The sequence below is a fragment of the Sarcophilus harrisii genome, chromosome 1 (assembly GCF_902635505.1).
Source record: "Sarcophilus harrisii chromosome 1, mSarHar1.11, whole genome shotgun sequence".
NCBI lineage: Eukaryota > Metazoa > Chordata > Mammalia > Dasyuromorphia > Dasyuridae > Sarcophilus > Sarcophilus harrisii.
The window spans coordinates 355,977,283-355,997,164 of record NC_045426.1 but is presented as its reverse complement, the minus strand read 5'-3'; the positions used below and the strand labels follow the sequence as shown (position 1 = coordinate 355,997,164).

The 19,882-nt window shown below is 31.4% G+C and overlaps 1 protein-coding gene across 3 annotated transcripts in view; it reads right to left on the bottom strand.

The window, feature by feature from the left end:
• Nucleotides 1–19,882, bottom strand: part of CCDC68 (coiled-coil domain containing 68) — a 74,379-nt gene that overhangs the window by 39,353 nt on the left and 15,144 nt on the right. For all 3 annotated transcript variants that reach the window (XM_031945936.1, XM_023496174.2, XM_003759982.4), the window contains exons 2-5: nucleotides 9,936–10,078; nucleotides 7,684–7,770; nucleotides 4,441–4,584; nucleotides 1,859–1,984 (exon numbers count right to left, since the gene is read on the bottom strand). In XM_031945936.1, coding sequence (XP_031801796.1) covers nucleotides 1,859–1,984; nucleotides 4,441–4,584; nucleotides 7,684–7,770; nucleotides 9,936–10,058 — 480 coding nt within the window. In that variant the 5' untranslated portion in view covers nucleotides 10,059–10,078. The remainder of the gene's footprint in view (nucleotides 1–1,858; nucleotides 1,985–4,440; nucleotides 4,585–7,683; nucleotides 7,771–9,935; nucleotides 10,079–19,882) is intronic.

The window sequence follows — 19,882 nt, the reverse complement described above, 5'->3', positions numbered from 1 at the left end:
TTATTGAGAAATACAGTTTCTTTCAAGAATGGATAAAAGAGAGGACTGTATTCTGGGAAGATGATGGGGTAGGTCAAAAAAACTTTCAGCTCTTCAAATTTCCTCCACAAACAACAACAACAAAAACATAATATCATTTCAGAGCAGCAGAAATAAACAAAGGTAAAGTAATTGTCCTCCTAAGACAATTTGAGAAGACTCCAGGAAAGACCCAAACTTCAGTGGGGGAGATTTGGTTTGAATATAGTATAAGAAAGTCCAGGCTGACTTTGCAGAACCAACAAACAAGCCTTGGGGGCAGCTAGATTGAAAGCAGCCTCAATTTTAGGAATTTTCATCTCACAGACAGTGTTAGGGTCTGAAGGCTGAGCAGGAAAAGAATGAAGTATTTTCCACTGTTGTGGGATGTCAAACACATCTATGCTGACCAGATGGATCTTGATTCATGGCTGTGGGGAGGAGCTGACTCATACCTGGTGAATAAAGTAGCAAGGGGAAGGGACCTTGTTTAGCTATGGGCACTTGAAGGAGAACAAAGTCCCTAGTTTCAATTTCAGGAAAGAGAAAAAATAATTGTGAGACAATGTGGTTGGTGGTCCTATCTGTAACTTAGGTATAGAGAGGAGAGCCCAAAGTTGGGCTCCAAGACAGACCTCAGAAAACAGTACTAGGAAAGATCTTGGGGCATCATTCCCCTGCCTCAGGACTGCAACTTGATTACAATAATAGCTATTAATAAATAAATATTTTTAATGAGTAAGCAAAAGAGAAAAAAGCCAATCATAAATAGATGCTATGGGGATAGAGAAAATCTGGGTTCATCTTTGAATGAAGATAATGGAACTAAAAAAGCCACTTCTTTTTCCGTGAGAAACATTAAATGGTCCCCTACACAAAAAGAGTTCTTGGAAGAACTTAAAAATGATTTAAAAAATCAAATGGAAATATTTGCTTTATTCCATAAATATGTTTTAATGTAAAAAATAAAGGAAAAATAAATATCAAAAATAAGAAAATATTTTTAAAAGAATGATGGAGCTATAAGAGACCTTGGAGATCATGCCGGCCAAGTTATTAAATTTATAGATGAGGTAACCAAGATGGAATGATTTCCTTAAATCACTAGTTTATTAGAAAACTGAGATTAGCACCTAGGACTTCTAACTTTTAACTTTACTATACCATACCTATCCAGAAATAACTCCTCCACTCTCCTGTAATTTTACCTGAAATTTCTAGCTTTACTTTTATTTACCAATGTCCTTGCTTTCATCGGCTAATCCTTTTTCTAAGGCACCTGGTTAAGTGCCTGTTGTTAGATATCATGTTCTTAGAAGGCACAGTACAGGCACCCAATGAAGCATGACAATATCAGGAAATTGGACAAAGAGATACTTAATGCAAAATTTGCTGGTTTGATAATTGTATCCAAGTCATCTCTGATCATACTATTGCAAAAGTATCATATCATAGATCTAAAGTTGGAAGAGATCCCAAGGGACCAGAGGTTATCTGGTTCCATCCCCTAAGAATCACAGGCAGAATTTGAACCTTCTGACTTCACAGCCAGGGCCCTTTCCTCAGTACCACACTGCCTGTGGGCTCTGTAGTAGCTTAGGAGAGTGCATAGACCACAGGCTTATTTGGGCAGATGGCTAAGAATACAGATAGCAATATGCACACACAAATGTCCATTCTGCTGAAGACCTTCCTCACTCCCAGTCTTCCATAGGTTGCTTCTTCAGTTACTTAAAATTGGTAACTTTGGTCATTAACTTTTACACTCAATTTTCTAAGGAAGAAATTGGATTGGATGGATTAAGAAAACTGGCTTTTGATTAGAGAAAAGATTTTATACCTGTAGTAACTTTTTATCATCTTCATGCTTTTTTCTAAGTTCTTCAGACTGTTTCTGATAGCTCTCAAATAATTTCTGGGCAACATTTCTCAATGTTGCAGCGCCTGCTTCTCTTGAGGCTTCCAACTTGAAAGGAAAAAAAATTACCGTATGATATTTATATTTGTAAAGTATTGAACTAGAAACATTTGGGAGGCAACTTAAATGAAGAGGCAGCAGCCATGATATTTGGAATGTAAAAGAAAATCAAGAGAAATAAACATAGCACATACTGAAAAAAAAAACTAATTTCAAATGATTAACTTCTTACTTAATAAAACCAATAATGCAGCCAGACTGTTATTAGGCATAGGATAAACATAAAACTTCTAATACTTTTGTTTACAAAATAATTCCCCTTAAAGGAGGTCAGAGCACTCTATAAGTATACATGCTTTACATACATTTCCTAACCAAAATCCACATGGTCTTACCTCATCATTTTATGTCCAAAGGGGTAGATGGTCTTTATGTAGCAAATATTTGAGGCAATGAACCAAAATTTCAATAAATTTAGCAATCTGTCACTATGACTGTCACAAGCAGACCTCCAACACTGCTTACTACTTCGTACCACTAAAATCTTCTTACCAAAAAGCCTTCCTTCTACCAAAATCTCATATACCCATAGTTATGACAAGTGTAGGGAACATAATGAAAGAGATACAAGATAATGACCCTGTATAAGATTCAACTGATTAAATCATGGTCACAAGTTCAAAGAAGAGATTGGCCAGCTAACTGCTTTTCAAAGTCAGACTATATTCCTAACCTCCATTTTGCAAGGCAGTTAGAAAGCAAAAGAACATGGATTATGATGAAAATAATAGCTAATAGTGCTTGCTATATATATCAGACACTGTGCTAATGAAGCACTTTACAATTATTACCTAACTTTACCTATACAACAACCCAGGGAGATCAGTGCCATTATTATCTTCATTTTACTAATGAGGAAACTGAGGCAAATAAAACTTTTTTGTGATCCTTTCCCAGAATCATAAAGTTTTGAAATCATCAATCATGAATCTAATTACTTAAAAGAAGAGGAAACTTAAATCTATATTGGGTCAGCATAATCACAAACAGCATGTTACTTTAAATCAATTCAGAGTGTGCTCACAGGACAATAGATTTAGAGATGGAAGGGAACGGAAAGGTCATCTAACTCTATTTGTTTATCTTATTAGGGGACAAAAATAAGGCCCAGAGTGACTAAGTAATTTGCCCAAGTCATACAAGCCGTATCAGAAGGAGAATTTGAACCCAGTTCTTCTGACTGCAAAGCCAGTGATTTTTTTCAACTGTCCAAATGGGATGGGTACTTGGCGAATTGTACTTGGGATTTATACTCTGGGGCCCTCTGGGAATGAATGAAACCCCACCCTGAATTTGCAATGTTATCCATTTTCCTCTGTGGACCTGGTAACAATGCCAAAGATAAAAACAAAGTAAATACACCTAAACATAAGCAGAACAACTTTTATTTTTCTCTTGAACATTCACTCAATGGGACCTTGATCTTCCTAAATTCCCAGCTTATGACTGATGTGCCTGGAGCACACTCAAAATCTTAATGGTTCACACATTTCTTTGTGATTTCTATGTCTCTATGTAATAAAGGCAGACAGAGGGGTGGAAGGAGTCTCCCACCACTATATACATGCATATATATACACACACACACATATATGTTCCAAAATCCTATCCAAACTGACCATGGGAGAAAATGTGGAGGTCATTTAATATCAATACCTCAAGTAAGGAGGAAGAATAAAGATTTAGCCCAAGATATTCAACTAATTTTTTCTCAATAGTATTTTATTTTTTCAAATATATATATAGTTTTTAGCATTCATTTCTGTAAGATTTTGTGTTTCAAATTTTTTCTCCCTCCCCTACCTTTTCTCCTCTCCAAGATAACAAACAAAATGATATAGATTAAACATATTTCCATATTTATCATTTTGTGCAAGAAAAATAAAGCCAAAGGGAAAAAAATCACAAGAAAAAAAAGCAAACAAATAAAACAAAACAACAAAAAAGTTGAAAGCATGATGCTTCAATCCATATTCAGTCTCTACAGTTCTCTCTCTAGATGTGGAGGTAATTTACTATTGCAAATTTATTGGAATTTTCCTAGATATTCGCCAAATCACTGAGAACAGCTAAATCTATCATAGTACTCAACTAATTTTGGAACTAATTTTGGTGGAAAAATATACCTCATGATAAACCAAGGCTGCATTCGCCTGCCTAATATAAGACCTAGAGAGGATGATATGCCAATGAGAAAACCAAAGACATTTTGCATGTGATAAAAAATACAGGCAAGTCAGAAATGTGACTGAACTAAAATGCAGGCTAGTGACTGATTAGAAATTCTATGATGTTCTCTGGGTAATATTTGCTGCAGAATTGGAAAAAAAAGCATAATTAATGTACTTGACCCATCTGTATTTTTCAGAAGTACATTTTCAAAAATACTGAAGCAACACTTCTGGGAATTTAAACATTTTACTGACTTAACATAACCACCACACCTTGATTTTCAGTACTTCATTTTCTTTGTTCATTTCTAGGAGCTGTAGGTCTTTGCATTTCATTTTCTCCATAATCAGATCAAAACTGGGGCAAGAGGTATCCACCTGGGAAACAGGTCCATCCTCAGCATTGTGACTGTAGAGCTGGAATGAAGAAATACAAAAGATATTGATCTTATTTTTGTTTAAATTCAAAACCATTGAAAACATGAGCCATTCAACTGAGTTTCACAAAAGAAAAACATGATCTATCAGAACATATAAAATAGAACTTCGGATTCACAAATAAGGCTAAATCCAGTATGTAGGCACAGCAAGTTCTATATCATGTTTCTCATAACTGGATTTTCTATAGGCTTAGAAAAGACCTGAAAAAGGAAAATGATGAAGTTCTGTTCTAGAATTTCTGATAACATGATGTTAATAAACATAAAAATAAAGTCTCTACTGCATTGGGCATCAAGTCATTAAAGTATTTAATTATTAATGATTCATCTTTATTTAACCATGACTGTTGAATTTGTTGATTTTAGTTGACCTACATGATTTCATTGGTGTAGGGTATACTGGGTGAGTAATCCTACCTTTCAATGACTGTTTTAAGTTTTAAAGTTCCAAAGAATTGTCCTGGAGGATTCAGAGGTTCAGTGTGGGTCATAGATGGAATCTGAATCCAAGTCTTCTTGACTATGTGGCTGGCTCTCTACCCATGATAATAGACTACCTCATAAGTCATGTAGCAGGGTATATTTGCTTATATATACTTTGAATCAGCTTCTTCAATAAAGAAAAAGATATATTTCTAGAATTTATCACTTGAACTGTTGTCCTTTTAAAATTTGTGACCTGGTGATATCTCATTCCTGATGACTTGTTAAGGCCAAAAATATCACATCTCCAATAGAACTAAAAAAGATAGTTATGCTTTGTATCCTGCATGCCAGTCATCCTATTGGTTTCTTAATTCAACAACTTTATAGACTTAACAACATCTGTACAGAATTCTTACAAATAATAGAAGGTATGTATGTCTAAAGATAAAAACAAGGAAAATCTGATTTAGCTTCATTCTTAGATTTAAGGATCCGGGGAAGAAACTGTTATTAAAATAAATAAGAATAGTATACATGTTATTTTAATTCAGTTCATACTCCATTACCTGAATACCTGCATAATGCAGGTTTATTTAGAGACCAAATTCCTCCTTACTTGGAAAGTTCTCTCATTAATTAGCTGGGCTCAGCAAAGTCAAAAGTGTAGTCACATCTGTTAAGTGATATAGTCCCTCTAGTTCTGCCACAGATACTTTAAAAAAGAAATTCTGTCTTTTATTTCTTTATATCCCCCTTTCCAACTTTCCCACAATGCCTGTCTGCACAGAAAAAGTACTCGATAAATTTTGCAAGAAAAGACATTTTCATGCTTATCAGTATGGAAACCTTAGAAATGGCAGCAAAAAGGTCAGAACTCAATGGAATATTTAAGATAAAAGATCCAGAAGAGATAAAAGAAAATACTTTAAAACTGATTAAATTAATTTAAGGCACTGATAAAGGTTAAATTATTTACTTATGATATATGAAAATATTATTACTAAATGTATTTTGAAAGAAAGGTGGCTGAGTTCTATATGATGGCAGGATTCTAAAAAACAAAATTGGGAAGGAAAAAGTAAAAAGGAGCGATTATTGCATAAAAACTATGTGTGAAGAACAAAACAGAAGAAACAAGTGGGGATGGAGGGCCACTGGAACTTTACTCTTCTCTGGACTGAAAAGGAAACAAAAATGTATATCTGAAGAAGTTTAAATATCTTTTGAACTTCAAGAGAGATGAAAAATGGGGGATAGAATGGGAGAGAGAATTTTTGAAGGAATATATGGAATAATAATAGGAAAAGGAAGAAAATAAAGGTGGGATTTTATAGAAATTAGAAAAATAAGGAATAAGAACATAAGGAGAAACAAAAAAGTAACAGGAGTAGAGTAAAAAGAGAGGCTGAGAAAGAAAATAGTGAGTAAAAATAAGATGTCGGGAAATTAACAAATAATAATTAGAATGTCATTCCTCGGTTGATAAATGGTCAAAGAATATAAACAGGCAGCTTTCCAATGAAGAAATCAAAACAATTTATAATAATATAAAAATTCACTAACATTATTGATTATAGAAATGCAGATTTAAAACAACCTTCAAATATCATTTTACACCTACCATACTGACTAAATGTCTGAAGAGGAAAGTGACAAATATTGGAAAGGATATAGGAAAATTGGGACATTAATTAAATGTTGGTGGAATTTCAAAATGATTCAACGATTTTGTAAAGCAATCTGGAATTAACCCCAATTACCTATACCCTGCAATACCACTACTTGGTCTATATTCAAAGAAGATTAGAGAAAAAGCAAAAGAACTCATATATTCTAAAATGTTTATACCAGTTCTTTCTGTGATGGCAAAGAATTGGAAATTGTAGGGATGTCCAACAACTGGTGAATGGCTAAACACGTTGTAGTATATGATTATGATGGAATATTACTGTGCTATAAGAAATGATGAGATAAGTGATTTTAGAAAAGCGTGAAAAGATTTGCATGAAATAATGAAGACAAAATGAGCAGAACTAAGAGAACATTATGTATAGTAACATCAATATTGTTTTAAAATATGACTGTGAGAATGAGTTATTTTGTCTACTGTAAATACCAAAATTAACTATACAGAATATATGAAGAAAGATTCCTTTTGCATCCAAAGAAAGAACTGACAAATAGAAGTATATATAGAATAATTTTACATATTATATATACCTATCTGTATCTAATGGTACCTATCTCTAGGATGGGCGGGGGAGGAAAGAAAAATTTACATGATAATTTTATTGTATATTTTAAAGTAATAGCAAATTGCACATAGTAAATTTGCAATATCAGGTATAATCATCTTTTTAAATGTACAATGTTATAGAAATTTTTATTTTATTCCATAAATTCAAAATATTTTTGAAAAGAAAAAAAAGAAAAGGTAGAAATAATAAATTATGGAAAACTTGAAAAAAAAAATCTCCTTCACCCTGAGAATATTCCCTATCCTAAACACACAGGGTCTCCTTTTGGACTCCCCCTCTAAGAATTGGTTTCTCGTTAGCTAAGGAAATCACAAAATAAAATCATGGTGACTTTAGCAATTTCATATTTTTCTGAATACAGAAATGTATGAGGAAACTTATTAAGCCAATACCTTTCCATCTAGTTTGTGATTTGTGTTCTTATAACCTCCTTCATCCTTAAATATCTGATATCGGATTTTCTCTAGTGTGGTTCGAATCTGCAGAAAGAAAAAAAGAAATGATTTTGTTGTTCAAGTAGGTTTTTAGTAGTCTCTTTCTCTAACCAGATTTAGCACTAAAAACTATATTAAAAGATCATCTATCCAATGGTCTTCAAATTTTTTGATCTTAGGATTCTTTTACACTCAAAAATTATTGAGGAATATTTATCTGTATTTATCATCTTAAAAACAAAAATTCATAAATTTAAAATTTTATTTATTTAAAATAACAATGATAAATTCATTACACATTAATACAGCATTTTATTTTTTTAAAGTTGCATTATCCAAAACAAAAAAAAAAATAAATGAGAATAGTGTTACTATTTTAAATATTTTTGGCTTAATAGATTATAATTGAATTTTCATATATGCTTTTGCTTTCAATCTGCTGCAATGTTTTGGCTGAAGTACATGAAGAAAATTTGGTCTCATGCAAAAGAGAAGTTAGAAAAGGAAGAAGTATTTTCATAGGCAAATATTTTAGTATAATTATAAAAATAGTTTTAACCTGGAGATGCTTTGAAAGGGTTTTAGGGATTCCAGGTGTCTCTGACCCATACTTTGAGAACTACTGATCTAATCTGATCCTCTCATTTTTATAGATGGAAAAACTAAGGGGTTAAGAGAGTTTCCTAAAGCTCTCAAAGGTAATGAAGTAACACAGTGAGGACCCAAACCCAGGTTTTCTGACTTCAAATTCCCTACTCTTTCCATTACATTACATGACTTCTCTTTTGTGTTGTAAGGGAAAATGAGGTAATATTTATAAAAAGTGCTTAACTCAGTGTTTGGCACATAGTATGAAATGTTATATAAATGCTTATTTCTTTTCTTCTTCATTCTTATGCTCATAAATCAAGGTATACAATACAATCATGGCAACAAGAAATATGCAGTGATATTTAAAATTATTAAGTCCTATATAACTGTCTTTTTGCAACTCTAGATATTTATCAGTAATCTAAGCAAAAAAAAAAACCAAAATTCTTCATTTAAGTTAAATCAGATTAAAAAACTATTATAAAGATGTTATTAAGGGAGAATTCTATAGAATAACACATCAGAGAGATTGATTCCTTTAAGAGAGAAGGCAAATTTGTTGCTGATCCAAACAATTTGAAATAAACTTAAAGTGATGAATTCTGTCAGAATGTACTATTCTGATATTATATATTATTCAATTTCAAGCAAATCACAAACTAATTAATGCCTCAATTTCCCCATTTGTATTCTAAAGATAGTCAATCCTATGCAACAGTTTGTAATTATTTTTAAAGCATCATAAAGAAGACTTCCTCTTTTAATCAATCACTCAGCCAACAAACATTTGTTGAATACTTACTAAGAACCATAGAGAATATAAAAGTAGTATAAAACAAAATCCCTATCCAGCGTCCAAAATCTAGTTGAGAGAATGAGATTAAATAATGGGATAATTTGTCATTAATGTTTAGTCATTTTCCAGTCATTTTTCATGCTTGACCTCTTGTGATCCTATTTGGAATTTTCTTGTCAAAGATATTAGAGTCCTTTGCCATTTCCTTCTTCAGCTTATTTCACAGATGAGGAAATTGAAGCAAACAAGATTAAGTGATTTGCCTAGGGTTACAAAATTAATACTTTCTGAGAGCAGATTAAACTCAGAAAGATGAGTCTTTTTGATTCCAGACCTGGTATTCTAACCACTATGCTACCTTGCTGACAAATTTTACACTCTTACACTATATGTTGAATGATGAGAATCTCCACACTGTGAGTATGTATGACAGCATTCCTTTCTTTCTACAGAAATCATATAATACCAGAGAATTGAAAAATGAGAATATCTTGAAGGACCAAATGCTCCTTTATCAATTGATGCAGTATATCTGTATAAACTAGAGATCATAGAATGAAATTTTATTTCAAAATAAAAGTATATCTACTTGCAATTATTTATATTTAAAGTATATTTTTCACAGAGAAGAGAAATTATAATGAATTATATTAAAATTTTTAAAAATTATTTACAAATAATAAAAATATGTTAATTGATATGCCCGTTTTTTCTTATTATAGAAATAATGTGATTGTGAGAAAACAAATACTATTACATTTGGTGTTATGATAGGGAAGCTACAATAGTATCTAAGAATAAACATTTCACAAAAGGTGAATACCTTTTTCACATATTCCGTTTCCTCAATAATGTGGGCAGATGTCGAATCATATAATGCTAGATTGTCTTCCTCTGCCTGTGTCTCCTCCTGGAGTACATCCTTGGTCATTGTCAGGGTTGTCATTTTGTACCAGTGTTATTACTCTATATTTAGAGAAAATAAAATTGGTTTAGATAAAAAGGATTTCTTTCTTTGCATATAAAATATGCATCCAAATACAGCATAAAAATCTGGAAATCACTTGTGTTTATGCATGTCTAAAAATCTAGAAAACATTTCTCCAAAGTAATCCTTATTTAAAATTCAGTAATTTAAGAATATTAGAGAAGAAAAAAAATATAAACCTAACCTTTCTATTTAGTATGTGATTACTAAAAACCAAAAGAATAGGAAGTGAAATGTAGAAATGAACCATTAATGAACAGTTCAATTCAAATAAACAATGAACAAAGAAAATGCTCATATTTACTAGTCTGAAATTAAAAATAGATAGCCCTGGACATAGTCAAAGACCTGATTTTTTTTTTAATTTAGGAAGCCACCATTTTATTATAAATATCCTACATATTAAGGCATGCCTTCTCTTTGTTCTTGAGTATTCTAATGATACTATATGAGCATCTGCTTTTAGCAAAAGGAGAGCAGAAAAGAGAGGTCCAGTATCTTTCTGTGGAATATATTTTAGGCCAGAAAGAACTTCAAAATTTTAGAAATTCACAGTTAGTCAATAAGTCAGTCAACAAATACCTATTAAGGACTTATTATATGCCATGCCCTACATTAAATTCTAAAAATACAAAGAAGGAAAATAACATAGTCCTGACCTCATGGAGCAAATATTCTAAAGATAAAAACAATGCCCAAGTAATTATGCAAATTTATGTAAATAGAAGATAAGTTGATGGAAGAAGGCAAAAAAACAGTATAGTAATCAATGTCTCAGAACTATATGCTTATTCTGGAGAAGTCAAGGGATAAGAAAATGGAGGAAAGTTCTACCAACCAATCTATTTTTAATTTTATATTGACAGTTTCTCCACTTTTGCCTTTATTTCACTTCATCTTTGCTCTTTCTTTTCCCTTTTTCAGTATTTTATATTATAAATCTGTAGTTCTTAATACTTAGCTGTAAGATACTGTGTAAATTGGCAAAGATAAAAGATGCTATTTCTTTATAATTCAAAATTATTTTTCAGAATATGGTCATATATTCAAAAAAAATCCAAGACTGGAAATTTTGGGAATCATATAAATGCATTATATCACAAAGTCAAAATGCAAAATCCTTACTATTTAAAGTCTTTTGTCCATAAGTCAGAAACAGCAAAGAATTTCTCTCCTACTTAGATCATCAAAGAAGATAAACATCTTAAAGATAGGAGATAACTTCATTTGGTACCCAATTCCAACATCTCCTACCCAAGATCATCAAATGAAATAATTTGTTTGAAGATCTACAGACAGTTATAAAAGAATAACCATCACTACTGTTTTTGGCCTAGGCTATTTGCCGGTATCCATTGCTCCTTTAAAAAAAACACACACAAACAAAAATGAGGGACACATCTGCCAGTAGATACTAAAGAACTGTCATGTGGCATGATTACTCTTTGGGAAAATACAGTTTGGGTTTTCATTTCAGCCTGAAATCACCCACCTAAGTGTTCCATCTAAGTTAGCAGTAGCAGCACTTTACTACAAGTAAGAAAGTAGTTGTATTTTCTTAAATTAGTTAGGAATAGCAGAGTTGCCGTCTTGTCTACAAATGATTTCTCATTATTAGGGGCATTTGACTTCTGCTGTGGAATATTCAAAACAGTTTTAAGAACAAATTAGCTTAAAAAAGGAAATCTATAAAGAAAGAAAATCTCCAAATCCATGATAACATGGATGGTGACATTCATCTTTTACTGTCAAACTTATTCACAGAGCACCAACTCTTTTTAATTTTTGCAACAAAGAGAAAGAAGAGAAAGTCCTGATTTGTAGGCATACTTGCCACTCATTCCCAACCAAGTATCAGGGAGAGTATTCCAAAAGAAACATTCCTTTTTAGACCCCATTAAAACACATTTTCCTTAAAATTGACATTCTCAGGAAAAATCCAAGACATGTGGTCATCATAACCTAAGACCTTCATAACTGAGGAAGGATACGCCATACAAGATACACATACAATGCTATTTTAGAGTCTTAGATTTGGAAAGTGCTACAGAAATTAAAGATAAGCCCATTGCCATCTGATCTAACTAAATGATGATCCCTAAAAGAACAGAGCCTCTGATGAGAGCCAGCCTAGCAGAGTCGAGCCAGTGGTAAGTTTTGAATCAGAAATATATAGGTGAAACTCCTGCCTCAGATGATATTCCAGCTGTGTAACCATGACAAGTCATTTAGCTTGTCTGTGCCTCAGATTCTGCATCTGTAAAATGAGGATTCCCACAATTCTTAAGTTCATTGTGTTTCATATAGTTGTAAAAATTTCTAGCTATAGCATTAAGAAAAGAGAAATAAATTAAGATATAAAGATAATTGAATAGGAGATTAACTTTCCATTCACTGATATAATTGTTTTCTTTAAAAAAATCCTAGAGAATTAACAAAAATACAAACTGAAACAAATAATAGTTTAAGCAAAGTTGAAGATACAAAATTAATACACAAAAGTTAATAGCATTTCCACTTAATTATCTAATAAGAACAAAATCCAATAAAAATAGCAATATTAAAAAGGCAAATTTCATTCAAAATAACTACAAAATGCATAAAATATTTGGGAATCAATCAACTTAAGTACACAAAATACTTGTCTAAATTATATTATACAATGTTCTTTAAAGAACAATCTAAATAGCTGGAGAAATATTCAGTGCTCATAGTTGACCCATGAAAGTATAATAAAAAGGATATTACTCAAGTTGACTTACAGTTTTAATGCTATGCCAAACTAAATATCAAAGGGAAACTTTTATGTTTGGATTCAATAAAATAACAACAAATTTCATTTGGAGAAACAAATGATCTAGAAAATCAAGGGAAATCATGAAAAAGTTAGAAGGGAAGGGTTATAGCATTTCCAGATTTTAAACTGTCATAAAACAGCAGTCATCAAAACTATTTGGCATTGGTGAAAAAATAGAAAAAGATCAGTGGGACAGGTAGCTACACAGAGTCATAAATCAAAAACCCAATGTTTGATTATTGGAAAACACAAATTACTTTGGAAAGCATTCCCTATTAAATAAAACTAGGAAGAAAAATACAAAGCAGCCTGAAAGAAATTAAGGTCAGAGCAACATTTAACACCATATTCCACAACAAAGTTGAAATGGATATGTGTCCTTAATATTAAAGCTCATATAATCAAAAACTTGAAAGAGGAACAGTCTCTCTTTTGCAGCTACAGATAAAAGATGTTTTCTTAATTAAACAAAGCATAGAGGCAATCACAGAAAATTAATTTAATTAGTGGCATGAAACTGAAGAGCTTCATCACAAATAAAATTAAGGCATCTAGGATAAGATGGGAAGTGGTCAAATGAGAAACATTTCTTTGGATCAAAAGTCTCTAATTAAAGGTTTTATATCAAATAAATATAGAAAACTAAAAAATATGCACATATATGTGTGTACATGTAATATATAACTATATATGTATACTAAAGATAAAAAGTCATTCCCAATAGATAGCTGATCAAATGATATCAATAAAGAATTTTTAAAATAATTGGTACTAAAAAACATGAAAGAATGCTCCAAATTATTAACAATATAAATCAAAATCAAAATCTGAAATTTCTGGGAGCAAAGTTAAAATTTATAAATAAAACAAAAGATAAGAATAGCCAATTGTGAAAAGTAGACATATTAGTGAATTATTAGTAGATTTGTGAATCAGTGCAACCATTTTGAAATGGAATAAATTTACTAAAATGCCCATATCTTTTGATCCAGACATCCCACTAATAGTTTTTATTCCAAGGAGATCATTGATAAGAATAATCTTAAAAAACAACAACAAAAGAGTTCTCATATACAGCAAAACACCAAAAATATTTATAGCCCATGAATTAGCAATTAGCTAAACAAGTACATCAATGAAAAATAATATTACTGTGTTGTTAAAAAAAAAAAGGACAAAAATAATGAAATAAGAGAATCATGGAAAGATTTATAATATCTGATACAGAATGAAGTAAACAAAGTCAGAAAAACAAAATGCATAATGCTGATAACACAATATAAATGAAAAAAAAATCACAAAACAATCAAAAGTCAATGTTCCAAAATTTAAAAGAACAAGCATGATCCTAAAGAAAAGAAGACATCCTTTACCCTACTCTTTATATAGTTGGGAGGTTCATAGTTGTGTAACATACCATATATGCTAATTTTTATTTTATGTATTATTTTTCCTTATTTTTCCTTTTCTACTTCTTTAAAACATAATAATTTTTAATATAGAGAAAATGACTCTCTGTGAGGTGGAAGGACTAAGATTATTGGGAGAAATTCTAGAGATGTAAGAAACAAAATATATAAAAATAAATAAAATTTGATACTAAAAATAAATTACAGATAATTTAATAAAATTTGAGTATACCTGAAAAGTAACAGTGCAATTAACATAAATACAAGTGTTTAAATAGACGATTACATATTTAAGTAGACTTTTTATATTACCTTATATTGTAAAATTCTATTCACTGTGGGATTCTGGTGAAGTTTTCTTATGTAAATTTATCAATCTTAGCTAATAAAATGGTTGATTAATTTACCACTCTCAATATGTAAACGGTTTTCCACAAAGAATTTTCCACAAAGAAATAATTGTGGCCCAAGAGTCATAATCTAATTTTAGTTATATAATATGTTAAAGGATAGATTCAAACTATCTTTATCTCCAGTTTTCTGATGGTTTCAACATAAAATAAAAACTTACTATTTTAATTAATTGAGGCTCTTGGAGTCAAAGGCCAAACTTAGAAATCTTTTTGTCATGATCTATGGGAAAGAAATTCCTTTCTGCCCCAAGTACACTGGGGGATGGAGGGGTAGGGATGAGGTGAGGGAATGGGTTGTGATGTGTCTTAAGAAATGAATTTTATCTATGGCCTGTTTTTGTCACACAATAGGAGAGGGTAAAGAATGAATCAGCCTTAGAAATTAAAGGTCAATAATAAACAAGAAACCACTAAGGAATTTTTTAAACATTTTAAATATTTTAATTGATATACTGTTTTTCCATTGTCTCTCTCATTCATAACAGACCTTATAACAAAAGAGTCAGAATAAGAATGAACAAGTTCAGAAAAGCTAATACATTAAAAATATTTGACATTATCTGAAGTTTTCTATGCCCATAATTCTCCTCTTCCTCCCACTTCTTCGAAGAAGTACTTTTAATTTCACAGTATGAAATTTTCATTGTTTGGTGGTGGCTATTTTTTCCATCTAGTCTACTATAGCTATTAGTCACTGTATATATTATACATATATTCGTGTAAATGAACTTATTTTTGGCAGCCAAAATATGTCACTCTGGATGATAAAAATGCATAAGGAGGGCTTTCCCCTTCACAACAGAAATGGTCAGTTATATCTTTCTAAACACATCTGTCCTCACCCTTGGGGTTTGGCTTTGGACAAAATCTTCCCTTTGGCCACTTGTCCATCCTTTCTGTGTATAGTAAAAAAAAAAAAAAAAAAAAAAAAAAAAAAAAAAAAAAGCCCCAATTCAGTTAAAACTCTGCCTTTTGGATAGTTTACACATGTGTAAATTAGAAACTTATAATAATATTCTAACTAATAACATAACATAATATGTTCTAGTTAATGGTAACAATAATACTATTACATATTCCACTGGAAAGAGAGGTAGATTTGGCTTGGCACAAAACTACACTCCCCATCTAAGCAAAGTGGTTACCACTAGAAGGAAATTTGCTATTTGTTGCTGCTCAGATTCCTCCCTTGAAGAAAGATACAATTTCAATGTAACGGGCTCACCCCACTTTTAACCTTGAAATATTCTGCATTTTCCCAGGCTTAAAAAAAAAAGTCTTTAGTAAAAAGGTCCTAGGTGAGGGTTTAAGTCACATCATCTGCCAGTAAAAGAATCTGAATCTATCTAAATTTCTCACTATATTCTTTTTAACATTGGCCTCCTTGGAGTTTATGCCTAGCAGTTGAAACTCTGGGTCCAAGGGTATTTATTTATTCTTTTTGTTCTCATAATTCTAAATTGTCTTTCAAAATGGGTAGAGTTATTGACAATTTCATCCAGTGTACTAGTATGCCTTTATTTCTGAAATTTTTTCTAACACTCTATATTTCTACTTGGGTTATTATTTTTTAATTTCCTTTCTTACTAATACAAATTTGACAAATATCAATAAGAATGACTATTTCCTTACACAAAAAAGTAGAGAAAAAGAGAATGTACACGACAGTGATTCTCTATTATGTAGATAACTTTTCCAAAAAAAGTAAATTATACATTTCACAATATTTTCAACATTGCCCTTCATCCCTGTCTCCCCTGAATTCTTTTGTTTAACTGTCTCATTGATGCTCCTTTCATTCTTTTCTTTTTCTTTTTGATATCACTACTCCCCAACAAATCCCTTTCATAGCTTTCTCCTTCTGCATGCCCTGCCTCCCACAAATAAATGTTTTCCTTAGCGACAAATTACTATATTAAAAGCAACAGATCCAGACATTAGACATGTCTGAAGACATGGGTCTCATCCTATCTCTGTAGTCCATCATCTGATTTTTCTCTCAGAGGTGAAAATTACTGTTTATAAGCCATTTTCCTGGAGTTGTTTAATTTACTAATTATTTGATCTACTAATCCTAATTCTTCAGTCATCTATGGCTCTTTTCTTATTCCATGCTGTAGTCATTTATAAGTGGTTCTGCTCACTTCACTATCAGTTCAAGTGAATTCTCCCATACACATTCCTTTTGGCATTTTGTATGCTGAAACTATACTTATTATTCCATTGCCATCTATACTATAATTTGTTCAACCATTAACCAATTCATGAGTATCCCTCTGTCTTCCCAATCTTTGCTATAACAAAACACAATGCTCTATTTTTTTTTCTTCCCTCTTTCTTTGACCTCTTTAGGGATATATTCCTATAGTAGTTGTATCCCTGGCTCAAAGGATATATACAGTTTAGTGACTTTTGAGGTACAATTCCACATTACTTTCCAGAATAACCAATTCACAACTTCAACAACAGTATACTGGTGTGTATAACTGGTACACTATTGACAATAAAAGTATATACATTATAAATAATAATACTTAACATTTACTTTCTGAAACATGCACATGTACCATTTCATTTGACTCTCATACTAAGCCTGGGAAATAGGTACTATTACTATCCCCATTTAATAGATGAAGAATCTAAGACTGAAAGTGGTTATGTAATTTCTCAAGGGTCCATAACTCAGAAGTTTCTGCAAGATTTGAACCCAGATTTTCCTGACTCGAGCCCAACACTCTTAACCATCTACCCTAACCATTACTCCACCTAAATTTTCCTTGTTTTAAAAGAATTTTTTTTCTGACTAAAATCATGCAGTAAATAAAACACCTAGGTAGCCAGATATGTAAAAAGGATATTAATTGGCATAATTCAATTTAGCAAAGAAACCTATCTAGTTTTAGGAATTACATGCAAACAAGAGCTTGCTTCCTTGCACTTTTCATTTATATTAGTTTAGAAGAAATCAGGAAATCTCATTAATAAGACAAACAGGGAACCACATAGATTTTTAGTTCTTTCTTTTTTAGGCTTCAAGAAGGAAAGGGAATTGCTTCCTTTACAATGCTGATCAAAAGAAATTAGCACTCATTAACCTAAAATAAAAATCCCACCATGAAAGAGAGAACACATAAGCCTGCTCAGCTTTTCAGTTGAGAGTAAGAGTTTCCATTTGTTCCTGCTTGCATTGTGCTCATTTCAATAAGTCCTGGTACACTACAGAATCTCCTGGATGAGAAATATACATGCATACACAGAGTATTATTTTTGAATATTAAGAATCAGGAGAAAGCAGGTACTTAATTTAACAGATACTACTAAGTTTTCACTGAGAATTATCTCACATTCCAAAATGAAAGAAGCCTCTCTTAAGAGATTGTTTAAGGGAGAAGAAAGGACTACTGATAATCACATCTTTAACTGATTATCCAAAAAGAAAAGAGGAAGACTACAGTCAGCCATCCTTCAAAGTGATTACCTTAAACAACTAAAAGTTAAATGTTAATATTAAAAAGAAAAAAGTCACAACAAATATTTTTAATTTGCTGTTTTTAAAAAGGATAATCACAAAACAGAATGAAAGAATGAAAAAAAAAAACAGAAAAAAAACATCTTAAAAGAAAAACAACAGATCTAGAGAACAGATCAAGAAGAGAAAACATAAGAATAATTGGACCTAAAAGATGTGACCAAAAAAAGAACCTTGACACAATAATGCAAGAAACAATCCAAGAAAATTGCCGAGTGATAGAACATTTTGAAAAAATGTTATCTACTTCCAGGGAGAGAGCTGATAAACTTTGTGTAAAGATTGAAGCATACTTTTCTTAGCTTCCTTATTTTTCTTTTTTTGTATGAATTTTCTCTTGAAACAACTAATATGGAAATGTTTTATGTGTTTTATATCTATAATGAATATCAGTACTTGTCTTCTTGAGGGATGGGGAAGGCAGGAGAAAGAAAACAAATTTGAAACTCATTTTTTTTAATTAACACTGAAAATTTTTTTCATATAATTGGGAAATAGTTAATGAAATAAATAAAAAATATGTTAGAAAAAAAGTGATTTGTCACTTCTAGCACAAAACAAGACAAGTAAAAAACTGTATCCAGGCTCATATCTGTCTTCTAGACAAGGGGGTGCTGTGTTCTTACTTTCTTTCCTCTAGTTTAAATATAATCAAATCAGATCCTTTCTGGCAAGTACCCTTTATACCTTACTTCTCACCTGATATTAAGAGTAGGATATAAAAATCATACCACTAACATACCAATTCTAAGGCCAATTTAATGATTAATATGGATGCTGTCCCTTTAAATATATATATATATATATATATATATATCAGTTTTATATTTAGGGGGTCCCACATGTGCAAAAATGTTTGTAGTGGTTCTTTTTGTGGTGGCAAAGAATTGGAAAATAAGTAGAGGGCCATCAATTGGGCAATGGCTAATGAGTTATGGTACATGGAAGTAATGGAATATTATTGTTCTATAAAAATGATAAGCTGATTTTAGAAAAGAAAGATTTACACAAACTGAGGCTGAATGAAACAAGCAGAACCAGGAATACATTGTATACAGCAACAGCAAGATTATGTGATAATCGGCTATGAAACATTTGGTTCTTCTTAGAGGTTCAGTGATCCAATGTAATGGCAATAAACTTTGGATACAAAACGCCATATGCAACCAGAGAGAGAACTATGCAAAATGAATGTAAATCAACACACAATATGTTCACTTTTTAAAACTTTTTCTTCTGTTTTTATTTCTCTCATGGTTTTTCTCTTTTGTTCTGATTTTTCTCTTTCAACATGATTCATAAAGAAATGTGTATTTTAAAAATTAATTTACATGTATAACCACAAAAATAAAACAATTATAAAAAACAAAATAAAAAATAAAATAAATTTAAGGGGTCCTACTAGTAATGAAAGAACTTCCCTTCAATCTAGTACTGCAGGAGGCGTTGCTTTTTTACAAGATCTACCATTTTGGTCAGATCAAATGACCTATCCCCAATTAGCTAAAAGGTAAAGAGTTTTCTATTTTTAGATGAATTGTTCACTTGTCTGTTGACCTAAGAAGCAAACTGACTGATTTTGTAGAAAAGGTAAATGCCAGGGGCAACTAGGTGGTATACTGGATAGAGCACAT